The sequence below is a fragment of the Apodemus sylvaticus genome, chromosome 4, assembly GCF_947179515.1.
Source record: "Apodemus sylvaticus chromosome 4, mApoSyl1.1, whole genome shotgun sequence".
Taxonomy (NCBI): domain Eukaryota; kingdom Metazoa; phylum Chordata; class Mammalia; order Rodentia; family Muridae; genus Apodemus; species Apodemus sylvaticus.
In genome coordinates, this window is record NC_067475.1 from 24,416,431 (window position 1) to 24,431,730 (window position 15,300).

General features: G+C 43.3%; 1 protein-coding gene across 4 annotated transcripts in view; it reads right to left on the bottom strand.

The window, feature by feature from the left end:
- The window catches only part of Trmt10a (tRNA methyltransferase 10A), a 36,824-nt gene that overhangs the window by 15,032 nt on the left and 6,492 nt on the right, over window positions 1-15,300 (bottom strand). For 2 of the 4 annotated variants that reach the window (XM_052179151.1, XM_052179153.1), the window contains exons 5-8: window positions 14,870-14,944; window positions 12,554-12,703; window positions 10,244-10,349; window positions 6,530-8,459 (exon numbers count right to left, since the gene is read on the bottom strand). In XM_052179151.1, the coding sequence (XP_052035111.1) occupies window positions 8,221-8,459; window positions 10,244-10,349; window positions 12,554-12,703; window positions 14,870-14,944 (570 nt within the window). In that variant the 3' untranslated portion in view covers window positions 6,530-8,220. Of the gene's footprint in view, window positions 1-6,529; window positions 8,460-10,243; window positions 10,350-12,553; window positions 12,704-14,869; window positions 14,945-15,300 lie in introns of those variants that run through there. The other 2 variants (XM_052179152.1, XM_052179154.1) reach the window with 2 other exon arrangements.

Sequence of the window (15,300 nt, forward strand, 5' to 3'; positions counted from 1 at the left end):
AGGAGCCCCTAGAACACCCCAGTTTTTGTAATTAAAAAGATCTGGACCTGGAGGCTCCTCCAGGATCCAAGAGTAATTAATAAAACCATGAAAATCTGGGACTCTCCTCAATATGGCCTCCCCTTTGCCTCTGACATACCTGCAAATACCCTGCTATTAGTATTAGACATCGAATATTGCTTCTTTCAATAATACTCCATGAACAAGACTGTAAGCATTTCACCTTCTCTGTACCTAAAATCAATGACTCAGGATCAGCTGACACATTTGAATGGACTGTACTTCCCCAATGCATGGCTAACAGCCCTACTATTTGCCAGGAAGCTATAGTCCACACATTAAAACCTCCTATTAAATCAAGTCTCCATATATATCATTACATAGGAGACTATTAATGTGGCAAGACAAAAGACAGGATCAAGAACCAACTTAAGAAAATCTTAAACAACAGACCATAAAAAATATAAATATATGCCCAGGAGTGTTAATAGCCTCATCAGCTTCCCAGTACAGATTGATAGCCACTGCCCCAAGGATAAATTGCTGGCAGCCATACCACTCTTTGGGTGGCTCCGCCCCTCCTTTATTCCTGATCTCTCCAGAGGCTTGGAACTCACTAACTCTTCATGAATCAGAGAGAAAAGAAAAGAGAAAGAAAGAATGTAAGAAGTAAAAGAGAAAATTCATGCGCGCGCTCTCTCTCACACACATACACACACACACACACACACACATTTTGGATGAAGCTGAAGAAAGCTGCACCTTCATTTAGTTTTTGGTTCTTAGCTCTTGTACTTGTTTAGGGCAAAAATCCATGTCATAAATTGATAAAGATTTATAGAAAAAAAGGTGTTTACATGTCTTTCCATTCAGACAAGTATCCAACAAAACACTCATTACCTATTACCAGTGCCATAAGCTCATTTTAAGTTTAAAGCAATAATTTTTTTATGTCATAAGTTAGCACAGTTTTGTCAAGAGACAAATCATCTGCCTTGTGTCTCATTAGTTTTGAAGTTTTGAATGGATAAACCAGTTAGTATTTCATTTTCTGTCCTTGCACCTACAATTAGTTGTCCATTCCCAGTTTATGACCTTTAGTTATCAGATTACGGTCTCACCACCAACCTTGAAGGAACATTTTCCCTGATTGTAAATGTGCCTCCAACCTACTTTCTCTCCTACTGCAATTAGCCTGTGACATGAGAAAGCTTACAGAACTCTATTTGCAGCTTTTATTTTGCAGAGATCTTGGAATTACTTGTATAAATTTAGGAATTCTATAAAATTATTATCAGGAATTATAAAAATCATCATTTTGTCTACACAACATTACTGTATGGAAGTACATCTTTATGTTGGTCTGCAGAAAATCTGCCCAATAGGGTGGGCTAGTGCCCAGAATTCATTAGGCTATGTAATAGTGACAGGAAAGGAATCTCAGAAGCAAGAAGCAATCTTAGGCTAAAGACTCTAAGGACCTTGCACTCTTAGGGCTCACCTGTCCCAACCCATGCAAAATGGTGGGCCATCTCCAGAGAACTCACTTGCATGCCTTTAGCCTTCTGACATTTGACAGATGGGTGGTGACAAGGAATTGCCTATGTGACATACAGAGGAGATTATGACATTGGATCCCTTCTCTTCTTCCCAGACAGATCTCCCTAGTTCTTTCTGGTTCTAACATACCTCAAAGAATCATTTAACCTATATTCAGACAGCATTTATCTGGTTTATTAGCCTGCTTCCTTGGCTAGCTGGCTCCTGTGTCAAGTTTGATGGTAACCCTCTCTCCCCTCTGTGAATAAAAATTTCAAACACAGCCAAGGGAGAACATGTCCCATCTTTGTCAGTCATATAAGGTCACACTTCCCCTCCTTTAGCCCCTCCCTAATGAGAACATCTTAGCTGATACGATTGCCACAACTGGGACCTTCACTATGTTGCCCCTCACTAGTAAAGAACCCCATCAACTTGAAAGGGTTACAACTTAAATTCCCCCAAACCCCAACAAAGCACCTTAAACATATTCTTAAAACTTGCTCCTCTTATGCCTTCCTAGTTCACACCCCTGCTATACAACAGTTGGGCACTAACCCCAGAAGCCTTAAGGCCAATGCCCTTTGGCAAATAGATATTACCCTTATCCAATCATTTGGTAAACAAAAAATTGTATTTGTTACAAAGATACTTGTTCCTCCTTCACCTGAGCTAAAGCACAGACTAATGAAAACTCAAAGAAACGAATTAATCACCTGCTCTCCACCTTTCCTGTCACGGGGGCCCTTTCAACAGTCCGGCCTTCGAGAACCTCCAGTTTAAAAATTTCTAGCTTGGAAAATAGCTCATTACACTGGCATCCCTCACAATCCCCAGGGCCAGGCCATTATTGAAAGAACACATCAAACACTTAAAAACCAAGCGCAGGCTTCCCCCCGCCCCAGTCCCCTCCCCACCCGGGCATCTTTCTCTGTCCTTCTAATGGCCCTTTCTATCTCTCCTCGCCTAGTTCCATTCTCCCTAATACAACATTTTGGCGATTTTATGTCAGTGAAACATGTGAGGGGAGGAAACAGATACCTGGGAACCAGAGACTGCCCACTGGTGCCATGCTGACAAGCCCTAGAGAGTGTAGTGTACCCAAATGCCAGTGTGTGGGCTTGTGCTACTGAATAAGCTTGCTGTCCTCTCTTCAGACGCCCCTTGTGCCTCCTGGGTGTTGACACCTATGGAGGCCCTTACCACCGCCCTTGCAGGAGAGAGAGCAAGGGCTCCCTGAGGATCAGCTGGTGCAGTGACAGGACATGACAGACCCCTCTATTTAGTGGACAATGACAGACCACTGGCAAGGTAAGGGACAGGCGTTACACGGGTGACTTTACTAGAGACTGACTGCTCATGACTTCTCCATCGGCAACAGCCTATGCCCGAAGCTACGCCCATGCTGACTCATCGCAGTGCTCTACAGGACAAACAAATGGAGGACAAAGAAAAGCAACAACATCCTGGAGCTGAGGCGTCCTCCCGTTTACCACACCCAGGCGCCCCCACGGTCTGTTTAATGGTAACTCCGACTCAGAAAAATGACACAACCAGGCATTTGAGACATTCCCGTTTTTCACCAAGTTTCTACTCTAACCCCTTGCATTTCTCCTAGGCCTATGCAGACAGACCGCTAGTGAGTGACCCCCTCCTCAAACGGACCCCGTTCTTTCTTTGGAGTTAGGGGAAAACATAACTCGCTGTATAGATACTCCCGTTCTGATCATTCCACAGGCCTGTCTCTATGAGGAGGAGGCCATAGTGCTACTGCCAACTAGATGCGGTCAGGAATATTTATCCTTTTACTAGTACGACTGGGACTCCACATTTCCCTTGGATCTGCTGGGGCCACAACAGCTGCCGTTGTCAAGGACATACCACCTGGCAGGAGACTTTGAAGACAAGCTCTGCCAGGTGATGGCATCTACAAACAGACAGCCAGACAGCCGTGAGTCCCTCCAAAGACAAGTGAACTCTCTTGCAGGGGCTGTGCTCCAAAACCAGAGAGGTCTTGATTACTGCCGAATGTCGGGAAACCTGTGATTTGGGAGGGAAGAATGTGTTTGTTAATAAATCTAAGCTAGTGGAGCAAAATCTAAAAACCCTTAGGAGCCTACACAATGGCCTCCTTGCCTGATACCCACCCCAAGAACCTTTGTCCATGTTCCAGAACTTGCTCTTGGCTCCTCCCTTTCTAAATCCTCTGATCCCGTTTCCTTTACTATGCTTGTGCCCTGCCTCATCCAATTTCTAAACCAGCATAAGTAGCCAGTCAGGTTCTGGAGGACGCCCTTTCCCAGCGGGCCTTTCCAGGGCTTTCCCAGTCAGACTTCCTAGCCCTACCCCCACAGCCTCTACCTGAGCAATGTCTTGGCGAGATTACAGGTTCAATCTCCTTTCTCCCAATAAGAACTTGTCCAGCAAGCACCCGGAATGCCTCTCCATGCAGTCATTCCTAGCACCTTAAGTGCCAGCCAAAGAGTGATACACGCCCACCCTGGGAATCCCTTCCCTCTCCCTCAGAACTGTACAGCCCTCCAGGGAGCTGCCTCTCTGGAGTTGATCCTGGAGGTCAGTGATCCCACTGGACTCAAAGGCTGTCCGTCTAAAGTGTCCTTCCACTCTCTTTGTGCTTGTGGGCCAGTGGCCAACAGCTCCTGGGAGAAGGGACGACCACACCTTGGGTATGAGCCCTATTCTACCTTTGTGAGACATGGTCTCTTTGTAGATTTTCTGCTTTGTGTGCCAGGTTAGCTGCCCTGCACGTTCCTGAGGACTCTGCTTCCATTTTCCATCTCTGAGTAGAAGTGCTGGGATTATAGGTGTTCACACTAGTATGTCTGAGTAGAAGCGCTGCGATTATAGGTGTTCACACTAGTATGTCTAAGTAGAAGCGCTGCGATTATAGGTGTTCACACTAGTATGTCTGAGTAGAAGTGCTGGGATTATAGGTGTTCACACTAGTATGTCTAAGTAGAAGTGCTGGGATTATAGGTGTTCACACTAGTATGTCTGAGTAGAAGCGCTGCGATTATAGGGGTTCACACTAGTATGTCTGAGTAGAAGCGCTGGGATTATAGGTGTTCACACTAGTATGTCTAAGTAGAAGTGCTGGGATTATAGGTGTTCACACTAGTATGTCTGAGTAGAAGCGCTGCGATTATAGGTGTTCACACTAGTATGTCTGAGTAGAAGCGCTGCGATTATAGGTGTTCACACTAGTATGTCTGAGTAGAAGTGCTGGGATTATAGGTGTTCACACTAGTATGTCTGAGTAGAAGCGCTGGGATTATAGGTGTTCACACTAGTATGTCTGAGTAGAAGCGCTGGGATTATAGGGGTTCACACTAGTATGTCTCACTTTTCATGTGGGGCCTGAGGACTTGAACTTCATGCTTACACGACAAGCACTTCTACCCACTGAGCCATCTCTCCAGCCTCCAAGGTTTGCTTCCATTGTAATGCTGTTACAATCGAAGAACTTGCCTTTAGAGTTTACGTTTTGACTTTCCTTGGCAGTTCAATATAGCCACGTTTTAAGAAATGTTACACAGATGATGGAAAAGAAATCCGATTTTGTTTTTATTTTCAACATATGGATCTTGTTCTAGATAGACCTGTTATTAATTAAACTGTTTCTACTTCCTGCATATTTACTTTTTATGCATTTGCACTGTCATGCCACAGGGAACGTGATTTAAAGTATCTCCTACAGACGTGTTTCTAGTCCGTCCAATCCTCACCGAGTTGCCTCTCGATGTGTGCAGTGCTGGAGAGCAGCCCTGCTCGGGACTGGAGATGAGGAACTGCCCTCACGGCAGCAGCCCCGCCCCCTGCCCCTCCCCCTGCTTATGAGTAAGGCTGAAGTCTCTCAGCTGCTAGGTCTTTGCTATTAGCTTGCTATGCCCTTTTTTAATTTTTAAATTTCATCATTACTATTTTAAAAGTAGGCATTAACATTTTTATCTAGTCATTAAAATGTAAACATGTTAATATTTAATAATATTAATATTAGCTGACAGGACATAGGGATTTGATCTTGCATGACTGTGTTTTATGTTAGCACTGTTTTTACTGTTTTAATAAAGGCTTCACTAAATGATACGTATTTATTTCTTTGCCCCTGTTCTGGCAGAAAGGAGATTTTTAAAACCTTGTCAAGGCTTGTACCCCAAAGGGACAAACGGTCTGAAGCAGGTTTACTGCTATTTTAGAGTTGACCAGGTCAAGGGAGAAGGGAAACAGAGAGGGAGAAAGTCACGGAGAAGGCGTCACCAAGTTCCCACTGCTTATCTCACACATGGCTACTGACAGAATTAATATGTGACAGGCACATTTTATTAAGGACACTGAGTTCCAACACACCCAGTGTCACAGTGTAAGCACAAGAGTCCCATCCTTAAGGCCCGTCTAACTCCCTAGTGTCCCCGGCCACTATCTAACCCTTGAGGCTGCCATGGCGCTGTCCTTCAGACACTCAGCTCACTGCGCACGCCCACGCCCTCGCCCTCGCAGGGAGCTAGGGAAAGAGGGCCGGGTCTCCGTGAGCTCACTCACTGACTACTTTAGGTCTCTGATGCCATTAATTCAAATCATTGCTGCCTATTGTTTTCTCCTTTTCTTTTTCATCTGTTGCTGTACAGGAAAAAAAAAGTTGAGAGAAAAGAATACATCGAGGTTAAAAAGACCGTCCGTGGGCCAGAGGGAGCATGAGAGAGAGGGTGGCCCACCAGGCTTGATCAGAATGTGCAGCCTCTGAAACTGGAGGAAATAAGCTATGGTTATTTTAGCCCACTAGGTCTGTGAGGTTTTCTTATAGCATGCCCAGGAAATCAATAGAGCTTTTGCAATTAATGAAAATTAAACCATGTGGTACTTGAAATAATTTCCTTCACTTTTATAGGGTCCTAACTCCATATAAAATGATATGTATTAGTTAGATACTTTTATGTTGCCGCATGACAAAAATACCTTGACAGAAAGCCAATAAGGAAGGAAGAGTTTATTTTGGTTTGGAGCTCTGTAGGAGGTATACAGTCCATCATGGTAGGGAAGGCCTAGCAGCAGAATCATGGGGTTGCCCTGGATGTCAGGAAGCGGTGATCCCATTTGACTGCATAACAGAAAGACAGCACAAGACACAGTACTAGCTGCTGACCTGAAAAGCCCACCCTATGTGACATGCTTCCTCCAGCACAGCGTCCCCTTCCAAAGGACCCAGGACCTCTACAACAGTACCATCGACTGGAGACCAAATATCCAAACACACAAGGGGGACATCTCACAAAATCTGAATCTTAGAAAGTACAGTAACATGAACGAACTTTATTCATTTAGAACTATACTATGACTGTTTACATACCTCATTTATAGACTTCGAAAGAGCTAGCTACAATAGGTAACTAAGAATAAAGCAACAGAAACAGGCAGTGAATATCAATACCAAATGCAATGAGCTTCAGTCTAAGTGTGATGCTAACACAGCAAATACATTATATCATAAAGAGAAAAGACCAGAAACTGATTTTGTCACAATTCAGTGAGTGCTCCCAGAGGTCCACTGCACGTGTGTAAGGGGCACAGGATCTGAATAGACGTCTCTGCAAATACTGTGCAAAAGCCTAATGGCCTCCCTCTGCCCTGTCTCAACCTGTTTCCAAATCACTGTTCAATTCCCACTTAGTGAACTCACACTAGTGAATTCAATACAAGCATTCCATACATCTCAGTCCTGTCATTGTGGATTAAGGCATGAAAGAAAGCTAAGTGTGATATGGACAGATGTAAACATTATTACATACATTTTCCTACATGCCTATATTATTTACAGAAACACATTTATACTAGTTGGGATATTATAGTAGGAGGCAGATGTATAATATTCACATTAAAAGCTAACATTATGGAAATATATGTTATATATATATGGAAAATATATGGGAAGGATAACTTTTCTGTTTTGTTTTAAACTGAGGTACAGACAAATTGATCCTTCAAAAATAAGCTTATAAAATAATCTAGCCAGCAAAACTTAATTGTGTAGTTGAATAAGTTATTGTCATTAGAGGACTTATGATGATTCTTGTAACTATTTCAGAAGCATAAGAAGGTATCACAAGGGAGGCACAGGAATGGACTCCACTGTCCAAAGGAATGAATTGCTGAGCCCAGCAAACAACTGGTAGTAGTCCTCTTAGAATTAATGTGTTTGTTAGAGAAAACTGAACACTGAAGCTACAGAAAAAAGACTAGCTTCCCAAGTTCCTCGTTCTAGAAGACTCAGGACAGCGGTGAATATCTGCTCCACCAGAGAGGCATCAGACTGACAGGACACAGGAGGACCACGAGAACTAACTGAGGTCAGAAGGCACGTCCTGAAGGATATGCTCCAGTGAATGACGAACAAAGGCCGACTCGTACACAACATCCTCCATGACTGATTCGAGGCTTAAAGCAAATTTGAAATCATACCTTTAAGTCTTCTTACACAAAACCAAACAATCCTTTCTTAGTGCTTAAAGGTTTTTTCATTATGATTTAACTCTTTTAAAAGGTCTAAAATTCCACAAGACAGACTAGAGAAAATGTTCTCAGTCTGAGCATTCTGCAAAGCGCCGCACCGTCTGGCTCTCACCTCTGAGGTGAGAGGACAACGGGAAGGGCACTGTGGGCCGGGGCTCACTGCTGACGCGGGCTGCTCTGCTGGCCCTGCGCCTCTGTCTGTGGCGAGCCAGCATCGCTCCGGCCATGTTCCTGCTCACTGGCACTGTCCCATTCTCCTGGCAGGGACTGGCGGTCCTCAGGAGAGCTTCCGCAGGCCTGATGTGCAGGAACGGCTCCTTTCCGTTGGGGTAAGATTGTAAAAAATGCCTCTTGCCAGTCTCTTGTTTCCAAGAACTCCAGGATAATTTCAAACACTGCAACAAGGGCACATGCAGACATTTCTTAGTCACGTCACCCAACGCTGCACACTGGCGTGTGATGTGAGCCCGTGCTGAGTGCTCTCTTGTCCTAACTACAGGCAACGTTCTCCCCTTTCTCCTTTTGGCTCCCAGCACAAACTGCCCCAAGGCTCTCCAGCCCTCCGTCCTTTCCAGCTTCTCCTCAGTCAGTTAAGCCCCAGACACTTACTGTGTCAGGTGTGTGTGGTAAGCAAGAGAGGGGCTCCATCAGACTCCTCCTCTCTTATGTACTAGCTCACGACTAGAACACACACAGTTAACATTCAGTCTGTTCCTTCTACCGTCACTACAAAGAACCGCTGCGAGGAGCTTTCGCCTGCTCTTGCTTTCATAGTAACAGAAAGGAAACCAATGCCGTCTCTAGGTTCACCACACTATGGAAGGGCGCCCGCTCTAGGTTATTTTGCAGAAAAGGAATTTCCACTAGGTATCAAAGGTTCTAGAAGAAATTTGTTCCTTGAATAATTAATTTCTTTTCTCTAACTCCATATAGCATGCTATATAAAACATATTTAGAATCACATAAATTATTGTGTGCTGATTAAAATGGTTTCTTAATTAAAGGTGCTGGAGAGATGGCTCAGTGGTTAAGAGGACGGGCTGCTCTTCCAGAGAACTGAGGTTCAGTTCCTAATATCCACATGGTTGCTTACAATTGCCCGTAACTCCAGTTCCAGGGATATAAATTTCCTCTTCTGGCCTCCACAGGCACCAAACATGTACTAGGTGCACCTACATACATGCAGGCAAAACATTCACACACAAAAAATAAAAATAAATAAATCTCAAAATAAAAGAAACTTAAGGCTCAATGGCCTGATGACACACAGGTGGTATATGTCCTTAATCACAACATTCAGGAGGGAGGCAGAGGCAGGTGGAGTTCTCAGAGTTCAAGAGAAGCCTGGTCTACATAGTAAAACCCTGTCTCAAAAAATTTTTTTATTATAATTTAAGTAAATAATACTAGAGGCAATGAATTATATCTAAGCACACCACAATGTTATTCCTGATAGCTGTTAATCTTGAGATTCACCAGAGAAAAACAAATTCTAGCATTTGGGGCCAAATTTAAGGCAAGCTTTATTCCATATTAAATACTGACCAAGGGACGGGCTTTGGTCAGGACCATCCCTGGAGTTCCCACTGAGAATGTTGAATGGCGAGTTTTAGAAGGACAAGCCCAGAGGCCACCGTCCTTCTAATGAGGCTTTTTTATTTTCCAAGAACTACAATTCCCAGTAATCCATGATGTTACCTGGTTCCTGGGCAGGTGGAGATTATAGGTTAATTTTGGGCATTACATAGCAAAAAATTAAATATAATTAAATTTATATTTTTATATTATAAAACAAATTAAAATATTCAACAATGGGAGAATGATTAAATGGTTATCTATTTAGAGGATGGAATAGCACAATCACTAAAAATCAATCCCATGGAAACTACAATGAAGTGAAGGATAAGTACACCAGATCAGTAAAGCTGGCAGAGACTACAGTCACAGTCACAGAAGAGAGCTGGGAGGAGACACACCCAAGAGCTAACAAGTACAAGTCCCCGTGAGTCATACTTTATAGCTAGTTGTTTTATACTTTGTATATCTTCAAAAATGTCTGAAGTATTCCCTTTTACTTCTAATGAACGCGTGGCTTCTCCTTTCTACTTGTCCAAACCTGAAATGCGCCGCCTCTTTCAGCGCTCACTTAGGTCTGTCTCAGGGCACCTCAGCAGCTTACCGTGGTTAACCGCCAGGACTTTTCGACTATTCATCTTCACAAAGTCTGCAAGAGGGAGCTGTGCATGTTCAATTCCATAACTGGATGCTTGTTTAAATGTGAGTCCCTGAAAATAAAGACACTGGGACTTAGGTGTTGTGTAGTCTAGGAAAATGTAGATCTTTTTCAGAAAGGTCTTCAGTGCATTAAACATCTGAACAGCTTGTGTTCAGTCCTGACAACAGGAGCAGTTACAGCTTCTGCTTAACCACCTCATTTTGTACAGGTAAAGAAAAGACGTTCCCAGCAGGTAGGAAGCTTCCCAGTGGTAGAACAAGGAAATCCTAGTGAGTGTGCTCTCTGAATATTCCCGTTCCAGTCCCTACCTGTACCTGTTTCTGTCAGTGAAACACTCCATCAGAACTAGGAGAGAAGTGCTATCATTCTTTCAGTGAGAGTAAAATATGTTGGTGTTCTAGGTTATACTGGATAATTGATCAAGGAAAGAGAGACACCAGTCAAAGATGAGTTTAGGCTCATGGGATCAGCCTCTCAGGGACTGAACGCTTCCAGCTTAGCAGAAGTGCTTTTTATTTAACATAAAAGGCACTGTTAGCAAGTCAGTTTCCACATACCAGAACCTCTAATACAATCTAGGACTTGTCTGAATTACCTAAGCAATTCTCAGCCATAGGAGACTTCCTGGTTTGCCAAGTGAGTCCCCCAGACTGTTATGTAAAGGCTCTGAAAATCCTTCAAATGCACAACCCCATAAAATCTCAGATAACAATCACTGACTTTTTACAAAAGTTTACTTCAAAGCCTAGGTGTCACTACTCAGAATTCATGCCAGATACAATGGCTCTGCTAAAATTCTGCTACAAAAACTTTTAAAGGAAATACAGGTTCAGTTATATAGATATAGCTGTCAATGAAATAAAACCCTGAGTGAAGAGTATTTCATTTTTTCCCTACATTTTATTTTTCCCTTTCTACCAACTACTAGATAGGGATTTTATATTTTTCTCAAACTTAGAATGCTTGAAATCTTTGTCTAGCCGGGCGATGGTGGCGCACGCCTGTAATCCCAGCACTCTGGGAGGCAGAGGCAGGCAGATTTCTGAGTTCGAGGCCAGCCTGGTCTACAGAGTGAGTTCCAGGACAGCCAGGGCTATACAGAGAAACCCTGTCTCGAAAAAACCGAATCAAAAAGAAAAAAGACAAAAAAAAGAAATCTTTGTCTATCCTAGACAAAAAAAAACTGTCCAGGAAGTGTAACCTGAATTTCTTAACAATGTAGGAGCAAAAAAATTAGAGGAGCCAGGGGCTTTTAGAATAAAAATGCTTTATTAGAAAGACAGACACAACCTGAGCGGAGAACCTGTCTGTGCATACATTATAAATCAGAATGCCCCTGACAGCAGACAGGCTGAGAACCATTCTGAGGAGCCCGGGGATGTTCTAGACTTACTCACCAAAATCCTGGCCACGCCTCACAACTTCAAAATTACAATTAAAAAAAAGACATCCAGTTTCTCGGCCATATCATACCTAGGAGCTCCCCAGCCATGCAGTCACCACCACCCAGGCAGATCATGTGAGACATCCGTACACACTGCTGCTGAAGTGTACAATTATGTCATATACTGTACTGATCTTCACTTAGAAAAAAGACCTTTTCTTTAGAAAACTGAGATGAATTGAGCATGTTGCAAAGTACATGATAATTGTCTCTTTAGAAAGTAACTTTTTATCTATATAAAAACACGAGGTGAGAAAAGAAAAACCGGTGAGAAAAAATGATTTGAGAAATCATATATTTAAAAACTAGTATAGGGCTGGGAAGATGAATCAGAAGTTGGCACACTATTCTTCCAGAGGACCCGGGTTCACACATGGTGGCTCACAACTGTCTGTAATCCCAGTTCCAGAGGATCTGACAATATTTTCTGACCTTCAAGGACAGGCAAAACACTCATACATATAAAAATTAACTATTTTAAAAAGTAGTATAAGCTTCAGTGGATTAGCAATCTGTTAGTATCAGTTTCCAGCAACTCAGCACAGCGTAAAGGTGAAGACTGCAGCTATGTGGTCATTTCTGATAAGACACTTTGCCACCTGCCACAGCTGACTTAGGTGTACTCTCTGTTCCTCAGACCCTGCACCTGTGAACTGTGGATGGGAACCGCAGTGACCTCCTGAGCTGCAGGAGGTAAGTAAGGTAAGGGAAGCCCTTCGCTTAGGTCACTACCACAGTAGCTGGTGCTCAAGAGCGGTCGCTCGCCATCAGGATGGCGTCAGGTTTTAGGGAGGAGCAAAGCACAGTACCTTGTGATGGTTGTGGTCCACTAACCCTCCAATCACATAGGCCTTTGACTCATCCAAGTCCTTCAGTACATTAGGCGAGTCTGACGTCAGATAAACCAGGTCTTCTTTCTTTATGAGTTCACTATAGTGCTCTGATTTGATGTGAATATCCTTCAACAACACAAGGAGAGCGAGTGCATCATTAGCAGGGCACTGAAAGCTGGCTGAACTGATATCCTCTTTTCTCAAAATAAACCTGTCCACAAACACCTGATGTCAAGCTTGAGAGGCCACTGCTGGAGCAGTGTGTACACCCATAGCCAACTTCTTACCTCATATCTCAGTCCTTGAAATAGTCTACCAACCTCATTCCCTTGGCCAGGGCCTCAGTTCCTAATCTAATCCGGCACACTGAGTCTCTAAACCCTCACTTGGAGTCTCTGGCCTTTCCTCTATGGTTAACTCCAACTCCTCAACTTAGGAGCTCCTGCCTGGATACGGCATCAGCCTACCTTTCTCACTTTATCTCTATTCCAAAAATAAAAATATGAATGCATCTTCCTACCTTCTTGAACACACTGTTTTCTAGACAAGAAATGTCTCTTCCAATTATGTCTCCCAGGTGACTCACCAAAAGGAAACTGTGTCAATTTAATTAATTGAATGTGTCTGTTTCCACAAGGAGATGCATCTGAAAGCTTCTTTGCCAAAACTGTCCATTCTTGGAGACACAAGACTGAGTAAGAGCTCTAAGACTTTTCAAGTTGCATTAACTGCCTGAATGCTATGTCTCCAGACTGTGTTATACAATAATTCTAAAGAAAATCAAATGAAGCAGATATTTAGATTGTGTGCTACTGATTAATACAATTACTTTTCTGAAAAAGAATATGGTATAAACTGACTCTTATATTTAATAACAGCCTCAAGAAGAATCTGAGTAGTTAGAAACCAATGAGTCTGTATTTCTCTAGAAAACCAAAGATATAAATAAGATTGGTGTACTGGCTGGTTTTGTGTGTCAACTTGACACAGGCTGAAGTTATCACAGAGAAAGGCGTTTCTGTTGGGGAAGTGCCTCCATGAGATCCAACTGTGAGGCATTTTCTCAATTAGTGATCAAGTGGGGAGGGCCCCTTGTGGGTGGTATCATCCCTGGGCTGGTAGTCTTGGGGTCTATAAGAGAGCAGGCTGAGCAAGCCAGTAAGGAACATCTCTCCATGGCCTCTGCATCAGCTCCTGCTTCCTGACCTGCTTGAGTTCCAGTCCTGACTTCCTTTGGTGATGAACAGCAATGCAGAACTGTAAGCTGAATAAACCCTTTCCTCCCCAACTTGCTTCTTGGTCATGATGTTTGTGCAGGAATAGAAACCCTGACTGAGACGATTGGAAAGACACAGACTATAAAGTACGCTTGTCTAACATATTATTTCTTAGAAAGAGATAGGAATCTAAAGACTTGCTAAGGATACTTTTCTTGCAAATGTCTGCACATAGGTTCTTAATATATGCAGCTACTAGATTAGTAGTACTAGTGGGGGAAGCTAGACACTGTGGGAACTGAAAACAAACAGTAAACAACATCTGTAGGTGGAACACAGCAGTCTACTGAACACAAGAGTCCTGAGCCAAGCTGGCCACATCTGTACACAGCCAAATTGGCCATATCTGTACATAGCCAAGATGGCCACATCTATGCCTAGCCAAGCTGGTCACATCTGTACACAGCTAAGCTGACAACATTTGTATGCAGCCAAGATGGCCACACTTGCACTGAGCCAAGTTGACTACATCTTTGTATATACCTAGAACAGGGACATTATATATCACAAATACATTTGAAATCTGCTAGACAAAGCACTAAAAAAGTAAAAACTAGATAAATGACCTTCAGTATATTTTAACATAATATGCCCATGTTATAGCCCCACCCCTTCTAAGCCAGCATATCTCACATTTATAGCATATGTCAACTCACAATCCAGATTTTCACATCTCAGGAATGTACCATGTTTGGTTAGTGGTCACAGAATGGACAGTATGGATTTAGAAGAAACAAAATGTAGAGAAAGTTTCAAATTTTAGAGTGAATTTGAAGCAAGAGGTCTTATCAAGGCTTTTAGAGACTTCTTTTTTAAAGAAGTGGCTCTAAGATAGCAAACAAGATCTATGAAGAGATACAAGTGAGCAGGCACGCCAGCCTCTTCTTTAGCTTGCCCCCTTGTAACTTTAGACATGATATAATGATACACAGAGTTTTGTAGTACACCATGACCGAGAACATAGGTCAAACCCACCGGCCCTTAGGAGCGCGGGAGTCCGTGGCCCGCCTCCTACCTTCCAGTTGACCCATCCTCGGTCATTCTCATCCATGTTCTTCTTCAGCTGACCTCCATGGCTCGTCAGGTAAAACTGGGGAGCAATTGGTAGGCAGAGAAACAGGAGAGATCCAGTCAGTTAAGTTCACTATTTTATTCCCTTATCACCAGGAAAACACAAAGTAGTTTTCACTGAGCTAGAAAAAAAGAACTGCAATCAACTCTGAGCATCCGACTCAGCGGGAGAAAGCCTGTGTTCCGTGGGGTCTCCTCAACCCACCGGCTCCGACCATGCCCCTGCATTTCCAACCCCCCTCCCCTCTTGGCCTCCACCGCCCTGGGAAAGGTGTTCACTATCACTGCTATTTCTGCTGCTGCAGAGCCTTCCCTGACATCTCTTTTACAGCTCAACCAAGGATGCTGAGGGCCTCAGTAGAATTAAAAAACGAT